Below are 23930 nucleotides of genomic sequence, written 5' to 3'. Positions count from 1 at the left end.
ACTGGGCCACCCCGGGATCCAAATTGGCTCCCCCGGGACCCCCAAGTGTGGGGCTGAGCCCCCCAGGACCAGCACTGACCCCCCCCCCCCGGGATGTGGCACAGCCCCACATTGGGGTCCTGCCCCATAGCGGGGTGTTTGTCCCCCTTCCGGCCCCATAGCGGGGTCCCGAGCGTCTTCTGCCCCGTAGCGGGGTCATGACCCCCTCCTGCCCCATAGCGGGGTCCTGAGCCCCCCTTCTTGCCCCACATCGGGGTCCCGACCCCCCTCACGCCCCATAGCGAGGTCCTGACCCCCTCCTGCCCCACATCGGGGGGGGGGTCCCAGCACACCCTGCCCCACACCCCACAAAATTGCGGGTCCCCCCAGCCCCCTCCTGACCCACACTGGGGGGTCCTGACCCACATTGAGGGGTCCTACAGCCCCCCCCGCCCCATTTCTGGGACCCGGCCCCCCTCCTGACCCACACCGGGGTCCTGACCCCCCTCCCGCCCATAGCGGGGTCCTGAGCCCCTCCCGCCCCACATTGGGGTCCTGCCCCACATCGGGGGGTCCTGCCCCACATCGGGGGGGTTCTGCCCCATACCGAGGGGTCAGGGCCCCCTCCTGACCCACATTTTGGGGTCCTGCCCTACACCGGGGGCTCGGGGCCCCCTCCTGACCCACATTTTGGGGTCGGGCCCCCCGGATCGGGGTCACGGGGCCGCGTTACATCACGGGGGGCTCCGGCTCGGGGCCAAGTGGGGCACGGGGGGAGCCCCACCCCCCGCCCCGCCCCCCAAAAATAGCCGCAGCCCTAATTAGCAATTAACCCGGGGGGGGGGGGGGAGGGGGAACGGATTAACGAGGGCAGGGGGCTCGAATTTGGGGTCCTGGGGTGTCCCCCCCCATCCCGTTCTGCACCCACGGGGGGGGTCCCGGGGGTCGCGGGGGTTGGGGGCGCTCCCCGGGGGGGTCACCCCAGAAGGGCCCCCCAGACCTGACCTTAATCCCGCCCCTCGGGGGGGGCCGGAGCCGCCCCCCCCCCCCTTAATCCCGGGATTTTCGGGTCGCCCCGGGGGAGTCCGATTAGGGGGGACACGGAAACTTTAATCCCCCCCCCGGGGAAAAGGGGGCGCGGAGCGGCGGAGAGAGAAGCTTGGGGGGCTCCTGGGGGGAGCTGGGGCGGTTTTGGGGGGTCTGGGGGCTTCGGGGAGGGGTCGGGGATGGTTTTGGGGCGGTTCGGAGGGGTTTGGGAGCGGTTCTGGAAAGGTTTTGGGGCGGTTCTGAGGGGATGGTGGGGGGGGGGTCCGGAGGGCTCCGGGGGGATCTGGGAGGGGTTTGGGGGCTCCAGGGAGGTCTGGGGGGTTCGGGGGGTTCAGGGGTTCTCGGGGGGGGGGGGGGCTAGGGGGGGTTAGGGCGGTTCTGAGCGCTTTTGGGGCAGTTCTGAGCGCTTTTGGGGCAGTTCTGAAGAAATTTGTGGCGGTTCTGAGAGGTTTTTGGGGCAGTTCTGAGCGGGTTTAGGGTGATTCTGAGCAGTTTTGGGGCAGTTCTGAAGAAATTTGGGGCAGTTCTGAGGGGTTTTGGGGCCATTCTGAAGGATTTTGGGGCAGTTCTGAAGGAATTTGGGGCCATTCTGAAGGATTTTGGGGCAGTTCTGAAGGAATTTGGGGTAATTCTGAAGGATTTTGGGGCAGTTCTGAAGGAATTTGGGGCCATTCTGAAGGATTTTGGGGCAGTTCTGAAGGAATTTGGGGTAATTCTGAAGGATTTTGGGGCAGTTCTGAGGGACTTTGGGGCAGTTCTGAGGGATTTTGGGGCCGTTCCAGGGGTCCCTGGGGAGGTTTTGGGGATTCCGGGGGGGTCTCTGGGGGGTCCCGTGGGTTCCGGGGGGGGGGGGGATTGGGTTGGGGAGCGGCCGGACCCCCCCAAATTGGGGGGCAAAGGGGGCAGGCGGTGCCCCCCACCCCACATCTCCCCCCCCACCCCGGGGGGCAGCAGGTAAGTGCTGGGGGGGGCGTGGGGGGAGGGGGGTTGGGGGGCTCTGGGGGGGCTCTCCGGGGCCACCAGGAGCGGCCGTGGGGCCACCAAGGCCACTGAGGGCCACCAGTGGGTGCCGTGGGTCACTGGGGCGCTGCTTTGGGGCTGCTCCGGGGCCACCAAGAGCCACCGGTGGCTACCGTGGGTCACCGTGGGTCGCTGGGGGGGGGGGGCCTGGGGGTCGCTGTGGGGCTGCTCTGGGGCCACCAAGGGCCACCACTGGGTGCTGTGGGTCACTGTGGGGCCACCAAGGGCCACCATTGGGTGCTCTGGGGCTGCTCTGGGGCCACCACGAGTCGCCGTGGGGCCACCAAAGGACTCCATGGGTGCCGTGTGTCCCCATGGGTGTCCCTATGGGGTGTCCCTATGGGGTGTCCCCGTGGGTGTCCCTATGGGGGTGTCTGTATGGGGTGTCCCTTTGGGGTGTCCCTATGGGGTGTCCCTATGGGGTGTCCTCTATGGGGTGTCCCTTTGGGGTGTCCCTTTGGGGTGTCCCTTTGGGGTGTCCCCTATGGGGTGTCCCCCCCGTGTCCCCCCGGGCCGTGCGGCCGGAATTCCGCTAGTTCTGAACTTTTTCCTGGAAAAAAAGCTCACTACTGGCAGAACTCGGCCGCGCGCCCCACTGCGGGGGCACCTGGGGGGCACCTGGGGGGCAACACGGGAGCGTTTGGGGGCACTTGTGGGGTGCTTGTGGGGCTGGGGGCACGGCGGGGGGTACTTGGGGTTACTGCAGGGACACTTGTGGGGCACTTGTGGGGTGCTTGTGGGGCACTTGGAGGACACTTGTGGGGCTGGGGGCACCGCGAGGACACTGGTGGGGCACTTGTGGGGCACTTGGAGGACACTTGTGGGGCTGGGGCACTGCAGGTGCACTTGGGGGCACTGCAAAGACACTTGTGGGGCATTTGGGGTGGTACCCCGTGGGTCTGGGGGCACTTGTGGGGCACTTGTGGGGTGGCCCCCAAAGCAGAGGCAGCGGCTGCGTCTCCAGTGTTTAATGGGGGGGGGGTTATGTACAACGGAGCCGTGGGGCTGGCCCCATAGCGGGGGGGCAGAGCTGCTGTGGGGCTGAGAGCGATGTGGGGCAAAGCCCGGTGTGGGGCAGAGCTGCCATGGGGCAGAGCCGCTATAGGGTAGAGCCCGATATGGGGCAGAGCCCTCCATAGGGCAGAACCGTGAGACTGAGCCCGATATAGGGCAGAGCCCAGTGTGGGGCAGAGCTCGATGTGGGGCAGAGCTCAATATAGGGCCAAGCCAAATGTGGGGCCGAGCCTGGTGTGGGGCAGAACCCAATATAGGGCCGAGCCTGATATAGGGCCAAACCTGATATGGGGCAGAGCCCGATGTGGGGCAGAGCTCAATATAGGGCCGAGCCTGATATAGGGCCAAACCCGATATAGGGCTGAGGCCGGTGTGGGGCAGAGCCCGATATAGGGCCAAGCCCCATATAGGGCTGAGGCTGGTGTGGGGCAGAGCTCAGTATAGGGCTGAGCCCCATATAGGGCCGAGCCCAGTGTAGGGCAGAGCTCAATGTGGGGCAGAGCTCGATATAGGGCTGAGCCCCATATAGGGCTGAGGCCGGTGTGGGGCAGAGCTCAATATAGGGCTGAGCCCGATATAGGGCCAAACTTGACATAGGGCCGAGCCCGGTGTGGGGCAGAGCTCAATGTGGGGCAGAGCTCGATATAGGGCTGAGCATGATATAGGGCCGAGCCCGGTGTGGGGCAGCCCTGGCTGGGTCGGGCCCTCTGTGGGGCAGCCCCATGGCGGGGCAGAGCCGTGGGGCAGAGCCGTGGGGCAGCCCCGTGGTGGGGCCGGGCCCTACGCCGGGGACACCTGGCTGGAGGACACCGAGGACACCTGCGTGGCCTGGGACGAGCCGGACACGTCGTCGTCGTCCCCGAAGGGGCTCCGGCCGCAGAACACGAGCTTGAGCATGCAGGAGCGGAACTGCGGGCGGGGGGCGTCACTGCGGGACCCCCGACCCACAGAGGGACCCCCGACCCACAGAGGGACCCCGACCCACAGAGGGACCCATAGGAACAGCCCCAGATCCACAGAGAGACCCCAGACCCACAGAGGGACCCATAGGAACAGCCCCGACCCACAGAGAGACCCCAGACCCACAGAGGGACCCCCGACCCACAGAGGGACCCATAGGAACAGCCCCAGACCCACAGAGGGACCCCAGACCACAGAGGGGACCCATAGGAACAGCCCCGACCCACAGAGAGACCCCAGACCCACAGAGGGACCCATAGGAACAGCCCCAGATCCACAGTGGGACCCCAGACCCACAGAGGGACCCATAGGAACAGCCCCGACCCACAGAGGGACCCCCGACCCACAGAGGGACCCATAGGAACAGCCCCGACCCACAGAGGGACCCCCGACCCACAGAGGGACCCATAGGAACAGCCCCAACCCACAGAGAGACCCCAGACCCACAGAGGGACCCATAGGAACAGCCCCAGACCCACAGAGGGGACCCCAGACCCACAGCAACACCCGCATCCCCCCACTGTCCCTATGTCCCCAATGTCCCCACATCCCCATGTCCCCATTTCCCCGTGTCCCCCACATCCCCATGTCCGCACTGTCCCCCCTGTCCCCCTGCCCCCATGTCCCATATCCACACCGTGCCCATGTCCCCATGTCCCTATGTCCCCGTGTCCCCATATTCCCACCGTCCCCACCATCCCCGTGTCCCCACTATCCCCATGTCCCCGTGTCCCCCGTCCCCGTGTCCCCCTGTCCCCGTGTCCCCATATCCAACACCGTCCCCCTGTCCCCATGTCCCCATGTCCCTGTGCCCCAATGTCCCCCTCTCCCTGTCTCCCCCTCTCCCCATGTCCCCGTGTCCCCACATCCCCTTGTCCCCATGTCCCGTGTCCCCCGTCCCCACATCTCCATGTCCCCTGTCCCCGTGCCCCAATGTCCCCCTGTCCCCTGTCCCCCATCCCCATGTCCCCCTGTCCCCGTGTGCCGTGTCCCCGTGTCCCCACCTGCTTGTTCATGAAGACGTAGATGATGGGGTTGTAGACGGTGGAGGCCTTGGAGAAGACGGAGGGGATGGAGGCCAGCCCCAGGTCGAAGGGGTGGCCCCGGTGCGTCACCACCCAGAGCGCGAAGGCGCAGTAGGGCAGCCAGCACACCAGGAAGCCCAGCACCATCACCACCACCATCTTGGTCACCTCGCGCTCCGCCTTCTGCGTGGTGGCCGACTGCTCCTGCTGCTTGGCCACCTGCGGGGCGGTGGGGACGGGGGTCACTGTGGGGTCGCTGTGGGGTCAGGTGGGGGTCAGATATAGGGGATGGTGTGGGGTCACTGTGGGAGCAGTGTGGGGTCAGGTGTGGGTCAGATATAGGGCATGGTGTGGGTCACTGTGGGGTCAGGTGGGGGTCAGATATAGGGGATGGTGTGGGTCAATGTGGGGTCAGGTGTTGGTCAGATATAGGGGATGGTGTGGGTCACTGTGGGAGCAGTGTGGGGTCAGGTGGGAGTCAGATATAGGGGATGGTGTGGGTCAATGTGGGAGCAGGTGGGCGTCAGATATAGGTCAGATATAGGGGATGGTGTGGGTCAATGTAGGAGCAGGTGGGGGTCAGATATGGGTCAGATATAGGGGATGGTGTGGGGTCAGATATGGGTCAGATATGGGGTCAGATATAGGGGAGATATGGGGTCAGGTATGGGTCAGATAGGGGAGATATGGGGTCAGATATAGGGGTCAGTGTGGGGTCAGGTGTGGGTCAGATATAGGGGATGGTGTGGGTCAGATATGGGTCAGATATAGGGGATGGTGTGGGGTCGCTGTGGGAGCAGTGTGGGGGTCAGATATAGGGGATGGTGTGGGTCAGTGTGGGGTCAGGTGTGGGTCAGATATGGGTCAGATATAGGGGATGGTGTGGGGTCAGTGTGGGAGCAGTGTGGGGTCGCTGTGGGGTCAGGTGGGGGTCAGATATGGGGGAGTATGGGGTCAGGTATGGGTCAGATATGGGGTCAGATATGGGTCAGACACAGGGAAGATATGGGTCAGATATGGGGAGATAGGAGGTCAGATGTGGGGTCAGATATAGGGAACAGTGTGGGGTCAGATGTGGAGTCAGATATCGGGGGGATCTGGGGTCAGATGTGGGGTCAGCTCTAGGGGGCTCTGGGGTCAGATACGGGGTCAGATGTGGGGGTGGAAATGGGGGGGATATGGGGGACACTTATGGGGTCAGACATGGGGGTGTCACACATTGGGGGTCAGTTACGGGGTCAGATCTGGAGGACTCGCCCATGCCAGTGACCCATGGGGGTCTCAAACACGGGGAGGGGTCTCAGACCCCCAGCACTGACCCCCACTGCCCCCCCCCCCCCCGCTTTGGGGTCCCCCCAAGGACCACCCGCCCCACGGCACCCCAACTCCCCTGTGCCCCCAATAAACCGTGTACCCCAACAAAGCCGTGTACCCCAATAAACCGTGTGACCCCTGAGCCCCCCAGGACCCCCTCAGACCCCTGGGACCCCCCCCCCAGAACCCCCCAAGACCCCCAGAATCCCCCTCAGGACCCCCCAAAATCCCCTCATCGCGCTCAGGACGAGCAGCAGAAGCCCGCAGGAGACGATCACGATCAGGAACCTGCGCTCCCCTGATCCCCCCGAGCCCCCAGGACCCCCCAGGACCCCCGGGACCCCCCCCCGGGACCCCCCAAAATCCCCTCACCGCGCGCAGGGTGAGCAGCAGCCGCCCGTAGGAGAAGATGATGACGGTCAGGGGGAAGCCGAAGCAGAAGCAGAAGAGGAAAATCACGTAGGACTCGTTGTTCCATTTGTTCTCCGTCGTGTACCAGTCCGGGCCGCACGAGCACTGCAGCCCCTCGGGGATGTACCTGGGGAGGGGGGCACCGGCGGGGGTCACACCTCAGCGGGACCCCCCAACCACCCCCGCGACCCCCGACCCGCCCCCGGGACCCCCGACCCGCCCCCGAGATCCCCGGTCCAACAAATCCCCGAAAATTCCCGGGACCCCCGAGCCCAGAAGCTCCTCAGCGCCTCGGGGATGGAGCTGGGGAGGGGGGCACGGGGGGGGGGGGGTGGGCACTGCCCACGGGACCCCCGAACCCAGCCCGGGACCCCCAAACCGCCCCCGGGATCAGCAAAATCCCTGGGACCCCCGGGATCCCAAAATCCCCGACAATTCCGGGCACTCCCAACCCGCGGGGATGGGGCTGGGGGCGCGGCTGGGGGGGGGGGGGTCGCACGGCTGAGGGACCCCCGAACCCCCCCGGACCTCCCCCGGGACCCCCGATCTACCTCCAGACCCTTAAAACCCCCCGGGACCCCCAAAGCCCTCCAGGATCCTCAACCCCCCAAAACCTCTGACCCCATCCAAGACCCCCCCAACCCCCCCAACTTCAATCTCCCCCCGGGACCCCCAACCTCCCTGCGACCCCTGACCCCAGAGACCCCCTGACCCCTTCCAGGACCCCCCCTGACCCTCCTGGGACCCCCCCATCCACCTGGGACCCCCCAACCTTCCCCACATCCCCAACTCCAGGGACCCCCAGATCCTCTTGGAACCCCAAATCTCCAGAGACCCCCGCCCCCCCTGGGACCCCCTGACCCCCCAGAGACCCCTGACCCCAGGGATCCCCCTGACCCTCCTGGGACCCCCCCCAATCGACCCGAGACCCCCCAACCTTCCGCAGATGCTCAACTCCAGGGACCCCCAGCTCCCATTGGAACCCCAAACCTTGGGGACCCCGTGACACCTCAGCGACCCCCAAACCCCCCGGGACCCCCAGACCCCCCTGGGACCCCCAGACCCCCCCAGACCTGCTCCAGCCGAAGAGGGGGGGCGCGGAGGCGATGAGGCCGAAGATCCAGGTGATGGCACAGCCCAGCACCGCGTGGCTACCCCGGAAGGTGAAGTTGCCCAGGGGCTTGCAGATGACCAGGAACCGCTCGAAGGCCACCACGGCCAGCGACCACAGGGACACCATCCCTAGGGTGACATCCCTGTCACCATGGCCACCATGGCCAGCGACCACAGGGACACCATCCCTAAGGTGACATCCCTGTCACCATGGCCACCATGGCCAGCGACCACAGGGACACCATCCCTAAGGTGACATCCCTGTCACCATGGCCACCATGGCTAGTGACCACAGGGACACCATCCCTAGGGACAGGGGACACTGGTGACCTCCCTGTCACCATGGCCACCATGGCTAGTGACCACAGGGACACCATCCCTAGGGTGACATCCCTGTCACCATGGCCACCATGGCTAGTGACCACAGGGACACCATCCCTAAGGTGACATCCCTGTCACCATGGCCACCATGGCTAGTGACCACAGGGACACCATCCCTAGGGACAGGGGACACCGGTGACATCGTTGTCACCACCCCCTGTGCCATCCCCACATGGCCACCATGGCCAGCGACCACAGGGACACCATGCTTGGGGATGGGGGACACAGGTGACATCCCTGTCACCATGGCCACCATGGCCACCATGGCCAGCGACCACAGGGACACTGCCCTGTGCCAATGCCATGGTGTCCACCTGTCCCCGTTGTCCCCCGTCCCTGGTGTCCCCATGCCCCGTGTCCTTGTGTCCCCCCGTCCCTCTGTCCGGTGTCCCCACACCCGGCGCTCCTCGGCCAGCTGTCCCCATGGCCGATGTCCTCAGTGACCCCAGTGACCTTCTGCCCCACAGCCCCAGTGTCCCCACACCCAATGCCACCACACCCAATGTCCCCAGACCGTGGTGACCTTGTGCCCCATGTCCCACACCCCCAGTGTCCCACACCCCCAATGTCCCAGAGCCAACACCCCCAGACCCAACGCCCCCAAACCCGACACCCCCAGACCATGGTGACCTCGTAGCCCATGTCCCACACACTCAACACCCCAAACCCGACACCCCCAGACCACGGTGACCTTCTACACCACACCCTCATGTCCAACACCCAGAGACCCAGCACCCCCAGATCCAATGCCCCCAAACCCAACACCCCCAGACCACGGTGACCTTCTACCTTCATGTTCAATGCCCCCAGACCCAACACCCCCCAGACCCAACACCCCCAGACCACGGTGACCTTCTACCTTCATGTTCAATGCCCCCAGACCCAACACCCCCAGACCGAACATCCCCAACCCAACACCCCCAGACCACGGTGACCTTCTACCCCACACCCTCATGTCCAACGCTCCCAAACCAAACACCCCCAGACCACGGTGACCTTCTGCCTTCATGTCCAACGCCCCCAGACCCAGCACCCCCAGACCCAACGCCCCCAAACCCAACACCCCCAGCCCACGGTGACCTCATAGCCCATGTCCCACACTCCCAACGCCCCCAAACCCAACACCCCCAGACCACAGTGACCTCGTAGCCCACCTCCCACACCCCCAGCCCCAGTACCCCCACCCACTCCCCGTCCCTCACCGCCCAGCGTGGCGGCGAACCCCTCGATCTTGCAGGCCAGCGGCCCCAGGGCGAAATACATCTGGGAGAAGCTGTAGAAGGCCGTGGTGGAGCCCACGCACACCACCAGCAGGTTGGCCACCGCCAGGTTGACCAGGATGTAGTTCAGGTGTGACCTCAGCTTCTTGTACTTGGCCGTGCACACCACGGTCAGCGCGTTGATGGGGACGCCGAGGGCGACCAGCAGGAACATGAAGGCCGCCATGGCCTTGAAGATGCCGGGGCTGCCCAGGTGGGTTTGGGGGACCAGGAAGGGGCTCAGCGCCGTCAGGTTTGGGGTCTCCAGGGTCATGGGGATGTAGAAATCCTCGGGGAGCTCGTCCCGCATCTCCCGCGACTTCTGCATGCTGGCGGTGACGGCGACACCGCGGACGGACGGGCGGGTGGGGGGCGACGGGGCGGATCTTTTATAGGGCGGGGGGCGGATGGGACCCCCCCCCAATAATCGGGGCTCAGGAGGTAAAGCGCGGCTGAGCCCGGCTCATCCGGGAGCCGGCGCTGGCCAAGCCGGGCTTAGGCGCTCGGCAAGCGGCTTTCGGGGGGTCTTAATCGCCCCCGAGCCCTGATTAGCAGGGTTGGGGTGGGGGATCAGGGGGTATCAGGGCCCCCCCCCCCACCCTAAAAGGGCTTAATTGGGTGCTGGTGCGATGGGGAGGGGGTGGGGGGTGGTGGTCCTGAAATACCCCCGGGCGCTGCGGGGGGTTGGGGGTTTTGGGGGTGCTGAGGGGCCAAATTGGAGCCTGGGAAGTGCCCGGGAGCCCAAATTTGGCCCCAAAAAGATCCTTGGGATCCTAAACTGGACCCCAAAAGGTCCCTGGGGTCCCAAACTGGACCCCAAAATTCCCTGGTACCACTCTGTGGCAACAAATTCAACCCCAAAAGCTCTTTGGAACCCCAATTTGGGACCCCAAAACCTCCCTGGGACCCCAAATTGGACCCCCAAACCTCCCTGGTTTGCCAAATTTTTACTGGGACCGTCCTGTGCCCCCAAATCGAACCCCAAAAAACTTCTCGGGACCCCAAATTTGAACCCCAAACCTTCCCGACCCCCATTGCCCCCACCCCAAAACTTCTCCCGAGTCCCCCCCATAGCCCAAAACACCCCAGACTCTCCCCTCTGTACCCCCAAACCCCTCCGGAGCCCCCCCAATCCCCCCCCTGGATTTTGGGGTCCCGCAGCCCCCCCCCGGTGCCACCGCAGGGCTTTGGGAACATGGGGGGGGGTCCTGGGCGACATTTGGGGTCCCCAGGTGACATTTGGGGGGTCCCGGGGGACATTTAGGGGTCGCAGGGGATTTTGGGGGGTCCCTGCCTCACCCTGGGGGTTGCAGAGTGACATTTGGGGGGTCCCTGCCCCCCTCCAGGGGGGACTACATGTCCCAGGGTCCCTCTGGGGACCCCCCCCAGGTGTCCCCCTAATCCCGGGGGGGGTCGCGGGTGGCCGGGATTAGGGACAATCCCCCCGGAGGTGGCCCCGATCCGGGGGGGGGGGGGAGGGGGCGGGGGGGGGTGGGACCCCCCGAAACGGGGAGGGGGGGGGTGGAAAAAAGGGGGGGAGGGGAGAGAGACCCATGGAATGGGGGGGGGATGGGGGGGGTACGGGGGGGTTGGGGGTGTCCAGAGGGGTTTTGGGGGGGGGGGGTCCCATATTGGGGAGGGGGTCGGGGAGGTTGGGGGTTGTCCGGGGGGGGTCGGGAGGGGCCGGGGGTGGGGGAGGGGGGATTAGCGCTCCATCCCCGCTCATCCCCCGCCCGGGCTGGGGGGGGGAGGGGGGCGTCCGGCCCCCGCCCCTCCCCCCCCCTACCATCCCCCGGACTGGGGGGCACCGTGAGCAAACTGGTGGCCACAGTGGCCGTACTGGTGGTCACTGTGCTTGGACTGGTGGCCGTCATTGCCATACTGGTCCTTTACTGGTGGCTGAGGTGCCCGTACTGGTGCCATACTGGTGGCAATGGTGCCTCTACTGGTCTCGTACTCATCCCAGTTGTCCCCGTACTGGTCCTGCACTGGTGTCAGTGGTGCCCGTACTGGTCCAATACTGGTGGCCACGATCCCCGTACTGGTCCCTGCTGTCCCTATACTGGTCCCAGCTGTTCCCGTACTGGTCCGTGATGTCCCCATACTGATCCTTCTTGTCCCCGTACTGGTCCCAGTTGTCCCTGTACTGGTCCCAGTTCCCCAACATTGGTCCCTCCTCTCCCTATACTGGTCCCAGTTGTCTCTATATTGGTCCCAGTTGTCCCACATTGGTCCCAGTTGTCCCACACTGGTCCCCACGCTCCCCGTACTGGTCCCAGTTGTCCCTGTACTGGTCCGAGTTGTCCCTGTACTGGTCCCAGTTGTCCCACACTGGTCCTGCGCTTCCCGTACTGGTCCCAGTTGTCCCTGTACTGGTCCCAGTTGTCCCACACTGGTCCTGCGCTTCCCGTACTGGTCCCAGTTGTCCCTGTACTGGTCCCAGTTGTCCCACACTGGTCCCAGTTGTCCCCGTACTGGTCCCAGTTGTCTCTGTACTGGTCCCAGTTGTCTCTGTACTGGTCCCAGTTGTCCCCGTACTGGTCCCAGTTGTCCCTGTACTGGTCCCAGTTGTCCCACACTGGTCCCAGTTGTCCCACACTGGTCCCAGTTGTCTCTGTACTGGTCCCAGTTGTCCCACACTGGTCCCAGTTGTCCCACACTGGTCCCCGTGCTCCCCGTACTGGTCCCAGTTGTCCCACACTGGTCCCAGTTGTCCCCGTACTGGTCCCCGTGCTCCCCGTACTGGTCCCAGTTGTCCCACACTGGTCCCCGTGCTCCCCGTACTGGTCCCAGTTGTCCCACACTGGTCCCAGTTGTCCCCGTACTGGTCCCAGTTGTCCCCGTACTGGGGCAGCGGGACCCGGGGCGGGCGGGGCGTGTCCAGGGCGTGCCCCAGAGAGGGCGTGGCCCGGAGGGGGCGTGGCCCAGCGGACCGTTACGGCCGTTGGATTTCAAACCCTTCGCAGCGCGGGGGGGCCCAGGCCACGCCCCCTTCGCCGTCTATTGACCGACGTCCCCTACGGCCAATCAGGCGCCCGGCGTCCCGGCGCGGGGCCCAATCAGCGGCCCGCGCGCGCTCCGCCGGCCCCGCCCCCCGTAACTGACAGCGCTTCCCGCCAATTCCAACGGCCCGGCGCGAGCGCCCCGGCCCCGCCCCCGGAGGGCGGCCCCGCCGCCCAATCACCGCGCACCGACGCCTTGACCGACGGGGACGCCCGGCCAATCAGCTCCGGGCGGAGGGGCGGGGCCAGCGCCGCTCCGGGTTCCCGTCGCCGCTCGGTCCGGGCCGCCCCCCCCCCCCCTCCCGCCCCCCCCCCCCGGCCCCCCCCCCTCAGCTTCCCCCCCCCCCCCCCGCGGGTTCTTCGCTGCGAAGAAAATGGCGGCGGCGGCGCCGAGCGGCGACGAGGGGCGGCTGTGAGTGAGGAGGGGGCGGCGGGGCCGGGGGGGGCCGCGGCGGGTGTTGGGGAAAGCTGTGAGGGAGCGGAGAGCGGAGGGGGGGGGGGGTCTCGCGCGCGCGCGCGCGCGGGGCGACGCCCCCCCCCCTCCTCTCTCCCTCACGCCCCCCCCCCCCCCCCTTTCCTTCCCTCACGGGCCGGGCGGGAACCGGGAATGGCGGGCGGGGGGGGGGTGTGTGTGTGTGTGAGGGCTGGGGGGGGGCTGCGAGCGCCGCGAGTGCGTCACGAGCGGCCGCGGCCCCCCCGGGGGGCGGGAGGAGCCCCCCAGGTACGGGGAACCCTCGGTGGGACCCCCCGACCCTTCCGCGGGACCCCTCCGGGATGAGGGGACCTCCCCTCCCCTTCCTCGGGCAGCCCCCCGAAATGCGGCCCCCCCCCCATCCTCTACACCGCTACGAAATTTGGGGACCCCCCCCCCCAAAAATTCTGTCTGTGTCGCCATCCCGGTGTTGCCCCCGTTCGGGTGGGAGATGGGGACCCCCCCCCCCCCTCTTGGAGGGACCCCCGCCTCCCACAAGGGACACACCCCCCGGCCCGTCCCGCGCGCGCCCAAAACCCCAAAAACCGCCCCAAACCCCTCCCGAGTCACCCCAAAATCCACCCCGAGTCACCCCCAAAACCCTCCCCGAACCCCCCCGCGAGTCACCCCGAATTTCCAGAGTTACCCCGAACCCCCCTAAATCACCCCATAACTCCTCGAGTTATCCCGACACCCCCCCGAAGTCACCCCAAAACCCTCCCGAAGTCACCCCAAACCTCCCTGAAGTTACCCCAAAACACCCCGAGTCACCCCAAAATGTTACACCTGCGCTGCGCCCCAAAATACCCAAATTTGCCCCGAACTGTCGCACTCACGTGGTGCCCCAAAATACCCCGGGTCACCCCAAAATATCCCGAACTGCCCCAAAATGCTGCACCCCAAAATACCCGAAAACGCCCCAAACCGCTGCTCACGCTGCACCCCCAAACCCCCTGAGTTATCCCAAAATGCTGCACCCCAAAATACCCAAAATTGCCCCCAAACCGCTCCTCACGCCGCGTCCCAAATCCCCTCGATTTACCCTAAAATCTCCTGAATTGCCCCAAAATTTTCTGCTCGTGCACCACCCCAAAATACCCAAAATTGCCCAAAATGCTGTTCACCGCTGCAACGCCCCAAACGCTTGATTTACCCAAAAATCCCCCAATTTCCCCAAATTGCTGCACTCATGCAGCGCCCCCAAACTCCTCGAGTTACCCCAAAATACCCTGAATTCCCCCAAAATACAACAGCCCCAAAATACCCAGAATTGCCCCAAAGTTGCTCCAAATTTTCCCCTCACGCTGCTCCCAAAAACGCCCTCAAATTCCCCCAAAATGGCCATGCTCCCGCAACCCCTCTGGGTCTCCCCAAATCCCCCCAGATCCCACCTGGAATCACCCTAAAATTGTCCTCACGCATCGAAATCCCACAAATCATCCCGAAATTTCCTAAATTCCGCTGGAATCGCCCAAATTTCCCCGGAACACCCCAACATTTTGCTTCTCACGCCCACCTTTGCTGTGCCCACCCTGAGACCCCCCAGGGCCACCAAGAGACCCCCGGGGTCACCCCAGACCCCTCAAAACCCCCCTGGGACCCCCAGGGCCACCCCAGACCCAGGACCCCAAGACCCTTGGGCCACCCCAGATCCCCCCAAGATCCCCAGGACAACCAAGAGTCCCCCAGGGCCACCCCAAGACCCCCTTTGGACCTCTCAGGGTCACCCCAGACTCCCCCAAGACCCCCAGGGCAACCAAGAGACCCCGCAGGGCCACCTCGGACCCTCGACCCTGGGACATGTGGGGGGTCCCTGGGGGTCATCCCCTGTCCCCAGTCCCCCTCATCCCGACATTCCCACGCCCCTTCCCAAATTTTTTGGCGCCGTTTTTGTGACTTTTAGCCCCAGGATGGGGCTGGGGGGGGTCCCGGCCGTGTTCCCCTCTTGGTGGGGAGGGGTCGGGGTGCTCCCCTGATGGCCACCAGGGTGGCACCATGGGGACCCCCAGCACCAGGTGGGGGTCCTGGGGGGCTGCGTCCCCCTCCCCACCCCATGACCGACCCCATGGCGGGGGTCCCGCCCCTCCCCCAGCCTCACCTGTGCTTCCTCGCCAGGACGGGACCCCCGCGCCGGTGACAGCGGTGACACCGAGGACGGGGGTCCCACCCCACCCCAAATCCCCCCCCGCGAGGGTCCCGTCCCCGGTGACACCGACACGGGGGTCCGGTGACAGCCCCGGTGACAGCCCCCGCGCTGACCACGACCCCCAGGGCCGGTTTTAGTCCAGCGGGGTGGCCACGGGGCTGCGGACGCTCGGCCGGCCGAGCCAGGCCGGGGCTGTGGGGATGTCCGGTGTCCACTCCGAGCCCCCGTCCCCTCCGTGCCCCCCACGCCACGGACTGACCAGCACTGGGATGTCATTCCGGCCGCGGCCGTAATTCCCGCCGGTCCGGGCTGCCCCTCCTTCCTCCTCCTCCTCCTCCTCATCCTGGCTCCGGCCAGGCCCATCCCCTGCTTTGCCCCATTCGGCGCCGTTTCGCCCCGTGCCGGTGTCTGGGGCTGTGTCCGTAGTGTCCGGTCCTGTCCGTTTGTCTGTCTGTCTGTGTGTCCGGGACTGACCAGTGCTGTGTCCAGGGAGCTGCGCTGCTGCATCCGTGTGTCCGGCGGGGTCTGTGTGTCCAGCACTGACCGGTGCCGTGTCCGGAGAGTCGCAGGGCCCTGTCCGTGTGTCCAGCACTGACCGGTGCCGTGTCCGGAGAGTCGCAGGGCCCTGTCCGTCTGTGTCCGTGTGTCCAGCACTGACCGGTGCTGTGTCCAGGGAGCCATGGGGCTGTGTCCGTGTGTCCATCATGTCCGTGTGTCCAGTGCTGACCCATGCTGTTTCAGGGATCCCCAGGGCTGTGTCCGTGTGTCCATTGGGTCCGTGCAGCTGGCACTGACCAGTGCTGTGTCCGGAGCATTGCAGGGCCTGGTCCATGTGTCCAGCAAGTCTGTGTCCGTGTGTCCATTGGTCCGTGTGTCCAGTGATGACCAGCACCATGTCCAAAGAGTCTCAGGACCCTGTCTGTCGGTGTCCGTGTGTCCAGCACTGACCAGTGCTGTGTCCAGGGCTCTGTCTGTGTGTCCAGGGCCCTGTCCGTGTGTCCAGCGCTGACCAGCACTGTGTCCAGGGCTCTGTCCGTGTGTCCAGGGCCCTGTCCGTGTGTCCAGCGCTGTGTCCAGGGCTCTGTCCATGTGTCCAGGGTCCTGTCTGTGTGTCCAGCACTGACCAGCACTGTGTCCAGGGCTCTGTCCATGTGTCCAGGGCCCTGTCCGTGTGTCCAGCGCTGACCAGCGCTGTGTCCAGCACCCAGCGCTGACCCCCTTCCACACCCAGCGACCCGCCTGGCCGCAGCCCCGCGTCCCTCACGTCCGTGCGTCCCCCCCGAGCCTGTCCCCCTCCCCCCCGCTGACCGCTGCGTGTCCCCACAGGGAGGAGAAGTCGAGGAGAACCTGCAGCGGCCGCCCAAGGCCAAGAAACCCAAAAAGGAGCGCAAGGAGCCGGAGCAGCCCGCGGCCGAGCCCGCCGAGGCCGGCAAGGCCGAGAGCTCGGAGGGCGCCGGGGCGGCGCCGGCGGCCCCCGGAGGCGTCGGCGTCGCCGAAGCAGCGGCGCTCCATCATCCGCGACCGCGGGCCCATGTACGACGACCCCACGCTGCCCGAGGGCTGGACGCGCAAGCTCAAGCAGCGCAAGTCCGGCCGCTCGGCCGGCAAGTACGACGTCTACCTGATCAAGTGAGGCCCGGCGCGGGTTGCGGTGGTGGGGGGGGTTTGGCCGGAGAAGGGGGGGTGTGGTCATCGCCGCTGACTGCTCGCTGACCGTGCGCTCTCCGTCCGCAGCCCGCAGGGAAAAGCCTTCCGCTCCAAGGTGGAGCTGATCGCCTACTTCGAGAAGGTGGGGGACACCTCGCTGGACCCCAACGACTTCGACTTCACCGTGACCGGCCGGGGCAGCCCCTCGCGCCGCGAGCAGCGCCCGCCCAAGAAGCCCAAATCGCCCAAAAGGCCCCGGCACCGGGCGCGGCCGGGGGCGGCCCAAGGGCAGCGGCGGCGGCGGGGGCAGCGCCCGGCCCAAGTCGGCCGCTGCCGTGTCCGAGGGGGCTCTGCGGCCAAACGGGCGCTGGAGAAGCCCCCCGGCAAGCTGCTGGTCAAGATGCCATTTGCCCCGGGCCAGCCGGGCCCCGCGGCCCCGCCGGCCCCGCGGCGGCCGGGCCGCAAGCGCCGTGCCGAGCCGGACAGTCCGGCCGTGCCCAAGAAACGCGGGGCGCAAACCGGCGGGGGGCGGCGGGGCCGGGGGGGCCGGGCGGCCCCGACAAGAAGGCGGCGACTCCCCCCGGCCGTGCAGGAGACAGTGCTGCCCATCAAGAAGAGGAAGACGAGGGAGACGGTGGTGGTGGAACCGGTGACGATGGCGGCCACCGCGACCGCCACGACGACGACGACGACGACGCCGCGGCCGCCGCCGACCCCCGCCGGGCCCCCGCGGCCCCCGCAGCGCCCGCAGCCCCGGCCGGCGCAGCAAGGAGGGCAGCCCCAAAGGTCGGGGGGCTCCCCCCGCGCCCCCCCCCGCCGCCCGCCGCCGCCGGAGCCTCCCCAGAGCGGCCCCAAGGACAGCGCCAGCCCCCCCCCCCCGCCGCCCCCCGCCGCCGCCGCCGCCGCCCCCCCCAGGACTTGAGCGGGTGCTCGGAGCAGAGGGGGGGTCCCGCGGCCCCCGACGGCTGCGCCAAGGAGCCCCCTAAGACTCAGCCCCCCGCCGCCCGCCGCTGCCGCCGTCGCCGCCCTACAAACACCGAGGGGAGCCCGAGCACAAAGACTCTGCCTCCTCTTCCTCCACCTCCTCCTCCTCATCCTCCTCCTCCTCCTCTTCGTCGTCCTCGTCGGCGCCGCCCCGCCGCCCCCCGCCCCCCCCCCAGCGTGGCCGTGCCGCGCCCCCGGCCCGCGAGGAGCCGGTGGACACGCGGACGCCTGTGCCCGAGCGGGGTCAGCTGACTGTGAGCCGCCGCGGGGGACGCACGGACGGACGGACGGACGGACACACGGACGGGCCCCCCTCCCCGCCCTACCCCCCCCCCCTTCACGAGGCAGCGGGGACCCCCCCTCCCCCACCAAAAGCCCCCCCCCATGGGTTTCCCGCCCCTCCCCTCCGCGTCCCCCCCCGAATTTTTATTACCGACAAGCACAGCGAGGGACCCCGGACCCCCCCACTTTGCACTTTTTGAGGAGGGGGGGGTCTCCAGGGCCCCCCCCCGAGGTTGGGCGGGGTTGGGGGGGGGTTGTTTTGGGGGGGGGCGGGGGCCGCGTCTTCCCCCCCCTCCCCCGGCGCCGCTTTTCTCGTTCTTCCAGTTCCGTTCGCGTTTTCCGCCCGTGGGAACCATTTGCACTATGGGGGAGGGGAGGGGGCGGGGCCGGGATCCGGCCAGCGGCCAATGGGGAGCGGCGCTGCTGAAGGGGGGGGGGCGGGGCTGAGCCCATGGCCAATCAGGGGCAGGGATCCAGCGTGGAGCCAATCAGGAGAAGGGGGTGCGGTGTCAGGGGGCGGGGTCTGGTGTGGAGCCAATCAAGAGGAGCGGTGGGTTCAGCCGGGATCTGGGGCTGAGCCAATCAGGAGCAGAGCTGGGCAGGGGTGGGATCCAGTGTGGAGCCAATCAGGAGTGACTGAGGAGGAGGGGTCTGGTGTTGAGCCAATCAGGTGTGATTTTACTGGGGGTCGGATTTTGAGCCAATCAGCAGCTACCGGTCTGTGCGGCATCCGGTGTCTGGAGCCAATCAGGAGCGGCGGGATCAAGAGGGGGCAGGGCCTGGCCTTCAGCCAATGGGGGCGGCTCCGTGGGAGCCGGATCTGGAGGGGAGCCAATCGGGAGAGGCGAGATCAGGCTTGGAGCCAATCAGAAGCAGCCTTGGGTTCAGCTGGGATCCAGTGTTTGGCCAATCAGGAGCTGCGATCTGGAGGGGGAACAGAGGGGGGTGGGGAGGATTCTGGAGGCGTGGTCGAGTCATGAGCCAATCAGGGACCGGTGGGGTCGGCGCCGTCCAATCAGAGCTGAGATCCTGTGGGGGCGTGGCCGGATCCAGTGACTCTGGGCGGGGGCGGGGCCCGGCAGGATCCAATCAGGAGTGGTTTGGATTGGAGGGGCGGGTCCGGCCCCCGCCCAGTGAGGTTGCTCGGACCCTGGAGGGGGGATCCAGTCGCGGCCAATCGGAAAAAGGCCGTGGGAATGGTGGGAGCCAATCAGGAGCAAGGGTGGGATCTGGTCCACAGCCAATCAGGAGTCAGAGTGGGCGGAGCTGGGATCCAGTCTGGAGCCAATCAAGATTGAGGGTGTGATCTGGTCAGGAGCCAATCAGGAGCAAGAGTGGGATCTGGTGCAGAGCCAATCGTGATCGAACTGGGCAGGGCTGGGATCCGGTCCTGAGCCAATCAGAATCGGGCATGGGTGGAGCTGGGACCTGGTCCAGAGCCAATCAGAAACGAGGGTGGGATCTGATCAGGAACCAATCAGGAGTCAGCTGGGCAGGGCCGGGATCTGGTCCCGAGCCAATCAGGAGCGAGCACGGGACGATCCATTTCACCCTGGGGGAGGGGGGGGGTCGTTCTGCCCCTCCCCCACCCACCCCCCCCCCCCAGTCCCATCCCGGGGTGGGGGAGGGGTCCCCGTCCTGCACTTTACCCACTCTGGGGGGGGGAGGGGTCGGGGTCGCCCCCCCTTTTGTGCCCCCCCCGTTCTTCCATCGCCCCCCCCCGGGGGTCCCCACCCCCCCCCCCGGCTCCTCACGGCAATAACGGGGGGGGAGGGGCGGCCAGAGAGAGCAAACCCCAAAAGGGGGGAGGGGCCCATGTGGGGGAGGGGTCCCGGGGGGGGTTGAGGCACAGCCACCGCCGTGGGGGGGGGCGGGGAGGAATTTTGGGGGGGCTCCCCCACCCCCCCACCTATTTATTCTCTCGAGACGTTTTTGCCTTATAAAGTTCCGGAAAAGCCCTCGGTGTCGGTTGTTTTTGGGTGGGGGGAGGGGGGGGGGGTCCCACGGCGCCGCCCCCCCCTCACACCCCCCCCCCCCCCATTTAAACCCCCCCAAATTCCCCCCCCCCCCCGGGTCTGTGTCTGTGCTGCTGCTGCTGCTGCTGCGCGTGATCCAGCGATTATAAATCTGTGTAACCCTCAGCCGCCTCCGCCGCTTCTTTGGCTCCGCGCACGGATCCCCCCCAAAAAAAACCCCCGCCCCGGAAAATCCTGCCCAGGTCCCCCCCAAAAATCGCCACAAAAATCCCCCCGAAAATCTTCCTAAAAACCCCCCCAGATCCCTCAAAAATCCCCCCCCTGAAATATCCCCTACCAGATCCCCCCCAAAACCCCTCCAGAAATCCCGCCAAAATCTCCCCGGATCCCCCCAAAATCCCCTCCAGATTCCCCCAAAATTTCCCCTGCAAATCCCCCAAAAATGCCCCCCAAATTCCCCAGGTCAATTTGGGACCCACCCCCCCAGGTACATTTGGGGTGCCCGCGTGGATTTTGGCATCCCCAGGTGCTGATTTTGCGGTCCCCAGGTGGATTTGGGGTCCCCCAGGTGGATTTGGGGTCCCCAGGTGCATTTTTTGGGTTCCCAGGTGGGTTTTGACATCCTCAGGTGCTGATTTTGGGGTCCCCAGGTGCATTTTGGCGTTCCCAAGTGCTTTTTGGCCTTGCAGGTGTGGATTTTAGGCTCTCCCCAGGTGTTTTTGTGTCCATCCAGGTGTATTTAGAACCCTCCAGGTGAGGTTTAGGACCCCTGGGTGCTGATTTTGGGGTCCTGGGTGGATTTTGACCCGACGTCTGCTGATTTGGGACCCCCCAGTGGGTTTGGGACCCTTCAGGCAGATTTGGGACCCCCCCAATGGATTATGGGGTCCCCAGGGGGCGTTGGGGCCCCCGTGTGGGGTCAGGAGGGTGGATCTGGGATCTCCCCATAGGTCACCTGGATGACGTCACTGGATTCCCTCTGATGACGTCACAGACCCCCTGTGGGACCTCACCTTTTCCCAGGTGCCCCCCCCACCCTTTCCCCCTTCCCCCAGCCCCCGGGAGTGCCTTGGAAGCTCTGACGTCACACCACGATGCCATACTCACTTACTACGTCATCGCTCCAATGACGTCATCATGGGCTGGGGGCGGGGACGGCGCTCAGGCCCCGCCCCTTTTCCCGCCTTTGGGCCCGGTTCCGCCACACTCAAGATGGCGCCGTTGCCGCGGTAACCGCGGGGGGCGGGGCTTCTGCCACACCAAAAATGGCGGCGCCCGCCAGGGGCGGGGCCTGGGCGGGGCCTCCCGGATGGAGGAGGCGGGACTGGGAGAGACTGGGATGAACTGGGACGGACTGGGAGGGACTGGGACGGGACTGGGAGGGACTGGGAGCGCCGACATTCCCCCCAAAAGGACCTGGGCCCCCCCGAGATGGCCGGAGGCACCCCCAGACTCATTTCTGGCTGGGGCAGGGGCTCAAACCCCCTCCCAAAAATCCCCCAAACGCCGAATCCTCCCCGGGGGGGGGGCGGGATCCGTGTCACACCCTGGGGTGTGCCAACACACCTGGAGTTTATTGTCACACCTGGAGTTTTATTGTCACACCTGGAGTTTACTGTCACACCGGGGTTTATTGTCACACCTGAGTGTTTATTGTCACATCTCGGGTTATTGTCACACCTGAGGGTTTACAGTCACACCTGTGGCTGTTTCACACCTGAGCCTCAGGGGGGACAACCCAAAACTCCCTAAATCTTCCCCAAAACCTCCCCAAACTCTCGGACCTTCATCCCGAACCCCTTGCTGAGGAACTTCTCCTCCTTCTCTCTTCTCCCACCCCCCCCCCCCCCGGAGCATTTTGGGTTCCGGAAGGGCAAAACTGGGCGAAAAGCGCCAAATTCGGGTGTTTGAACAAAAATCCGTTACGGGAAAGGCGGGAAAGGCGCATGCGCAAGATCGAGGTGAAGCGCGCATGCGCTATTGCGACCGGTGCGGTTGCGCACGCGCAGTGAGCGCCGCAGCCGTTAAGCGCCACCATCCGGGAACTGGCAGGCGCCATCTTTGTGGCGGGTGTAGGAGACGCGTCCAAAATGGCGGCTCCCAAGCGCCAGTAGCCGGCGCGGCGGGCAGGCTTTTCTCGGCTTTCAGCGCGGCGGCGGCGGCCCGGAACGAGCGGCAGCGGCGGCGGAAAGCGGCGCCCGGGGTCGGCGGGCAGCGGTTGGCTGCAGGTGCGGAGCGGCGGCGGAGCGGCGCGGAGAGCGGCGCATCCGGGTCCCGCGGCCGCCGCCATCTTGGGCCGCCGCGGAGCTGCGGGCTCCCACCTGCGCCATCTTGGGGCGCCGCATCGGGGCTGTCCCGGAGGGGGGACTAGAGGAGGGGGCGGCGGGGCCTGAGCGAAGAGCGCGGGGGAGCGCCCAAAGCTCCGCTCCGTCCCGGGCAGGCGCCTCCATCTTGTGCGCGCGGCGAGGAGGAGGAAGAGGAGGAGGAGGAGGAAGATCCGGGCACCGGGCGGAGCCATCTTGGACCCCCCCCTTCCCATAGCAGCGCGCCGCCATCTTGTGACCCCTCCCCCGCGCACCCGGGCACCGGCCGCTCCGCCGCCTTGGAGCCGCTGCGGTAGCGGAGCCGCACCCGGTAAGGGCGAAATGAAGCGGAGAGCGCCGGGAGGGAGGGTAGGGAGTGCGGGGGCCCCCGTGAGGGCCGACACCGAGCATCGGTTCTGCCGGATGGCCGGCGCCATCTTGGGAGGGGACGTGCGGGGTGTCATGGCGGCGCCGTGAGCCGACATCCGGGTCCTTCCCCCACACCGCCCCCGGGGCGCCATCCTGGGAGGGGCCGCCGCATCCGGGTCCCGCGCGCCCGCCATCTTGAGAGTCCGGGGGGGGGCGGGGGGCGATGGCAGCGCCGGGGATCCCCGGCCCGTTTGAGTCGTTCCGATCCTCGGGGCCGTGAGACATCAGAGCGGCTCCGGCGTCCCGTTAACTCCGGGGGGCGGTGGGGAGAGCGAGGGCGCCCCGGGGCAGGGGAAGAAGAAGAGGAGGAGGGGCCGCGGTTTGCGGAGGGGGCGGTACCCAAGGAGAGGCGGGGCGCCCAAGATGGCGGCGCCCATGGCGGGCTGAGCGCTCCGTACAGTGCTGCGCCGCGGGGAAACGGGCCGCGCCGCCGGTAGCCAGACCGCGGGGGATTCGGTGTGTGCGGGGGGACGAGGCCGGGAATGCCTGGGAGCGATTACGGGGATGCGGGAAGGCGGGGTGGGGGCGGCACCGGGAGATGGCGGCGCTCGGGGGGTGGGGGGGGTGAGGAGGGAAAACCGCGTAAAAGGCGGGCTGGCGGGCGGCTCCTTTAAGAGGCCGTTGGAGTGGGTGTGGCCACGCCCTTCCGTGACCACACCCCCTCCGTTGGCGCCATGGCCGCGCCCCTTCAGACGGCTCCGTACAGTCCCCCCCCGCCTCCCTCCGCCGCTCGCCCCAGCCTCGCCGCTACCGGGCCCGACCCGGGGGCCACTGAGTTGGCGGTGAAACTCCGCCCGGTCCCCCTCCCAAAATGCCGCCGCCTCCTCCCGTCCCGCCCTGCCCACAATGTCGCCCCCCGTCCCCGGCCAAGATGGCGCCGCCCGGGTCCGGAGGGGGCGTGTCCGCGCTGGCCCCGCCCAGTCCCGTCGCTTCCCGCCCACCCTCAGCGGCCGCCGGACACAGGCGCAAGATGGCGGCTCCCAGGGCGGCGTGAGGGGGCCGCCGCCGCCGCGCTCCGCCCGCAGCCGCAGCCCCGCGCCGGGAGCCGCCGCAGCCGCACGACCCCCGGAGCCGCCGCCGGGAATCGGGGAGCGGCCGCGGGCCGGGAGGGGGAGGCGGCCGCGGGGCCGCGGTGAGCGGGGGGGGCGGCGGTGGGGGGGAGGAGG

General features: G+C 67.1%; 4 protein-coding genes across 4 annotated transcripts; 1 reads left to right on the top strand and 3 right to left on the bottom strand.

The window, feature by feature from the left end:
• Positions 1–3645: 3645 nt before the first annotated feature.
• Positions 3646–10491, bottom strand: LOC128803045 (blue-sensitive opsin). Its single transcript, XM_053969615.1, has 5 exons — positions 9467–10491; positions 7844–8012; positions 6732–6897; positions 5025–5264; positions 3646–3969 (listed from the first exon to the last, which is right to left on the bottom strand). Exons 1-5 carry the CDS (start codon positions 9849–9851, stop codon positions 3841–3843), a joined length of 1089 nt encoding a protein of 362 aa, XP_053825590.1. The 5' UTR covers positions 9852–10491; the 3' UTR covers positions 3646–3840.
• A 1228-nt stretch (positions 10492–11719) lies between these two features.
• On the bottom strand, positions 11720–14342 carry LOC128803047 (uncharacterized). Its single transcript, XM_053969618.1, has 3 exons — positions 14301–14342; positions 11876–12523; positions 11720–11834 (listed from the first exon to the last, which is right to left on the bottom strand). Exons 1-3 carry the CDS (start codon positions 14340–14342, stop codon positions 11727–11729), a joined length of 798 nt encoding a protein of 265 aa, XP_053825593.1. The 3' UTR covers positions 11720–11726.
• Positions 14343–16576: 2234 nt separating this feature from the next.
• Positions 16577–17786, top strand: MECP2 (methyl-CpG binding protein 2). Its single transcript, XM_053969620.1, has 2 exons — positions 16577–16772; positions 16878–17786. Exons 1-2 carry the CDS (start codon positions 16675–16677, stop codon positions 17710–17712), a joined length of 933 nt encoding a protein of 310 aa, XP_053825595.1. The 5' UTR covers positions 16577–16674; the 3' UTR covers positions 17713–17786.
• A 3826-nt stretch (positions 17787–21612) lies between these two features.
• Positions 21613–23268, bottom strand: LOC128803046 (translation initiation factor IF-2-like). The gene is made up of 2 exons (XM_053969617.1): positions 21675–23268; positions 21613–21637 (listed from the first exon to the last, which is right to left on the bottom strand). Exon 1 carries the CDS (start codon positions 22896–22898, stop codon positions 21819–21821), a length of 1080 nt encoding a protein of 359 aa, XP_053825592.1. The 5' UTR covers positions 22899–23268; the 3' UTR covers positions 21613–21637; positions 21675–21818.
• Between the last annotated feature and the right edge of the window lie 662 nt (positions 23269–23930).

Source organism: Vidua macroura, unplaced genomic scaffold, assembly GCF_024509145.1.
Source record: "Vidua macroura isolate BioBank_ID:100142 unplaced genomic scaffold, ASM2450914v1 whyUn_scaffold_278, whole genome shotgun sequence".
In the NCBI taxonomy this organism is placed as follows: domain Eukaryota; kingdom Metazoa; phylum Chordata; class Aves; order Passeriformes; family Viduidae; genus Vidua; species Vidua macroura.
This window is presented reverse-complemented; position numbering and strand designations above follow the sequence as displayed.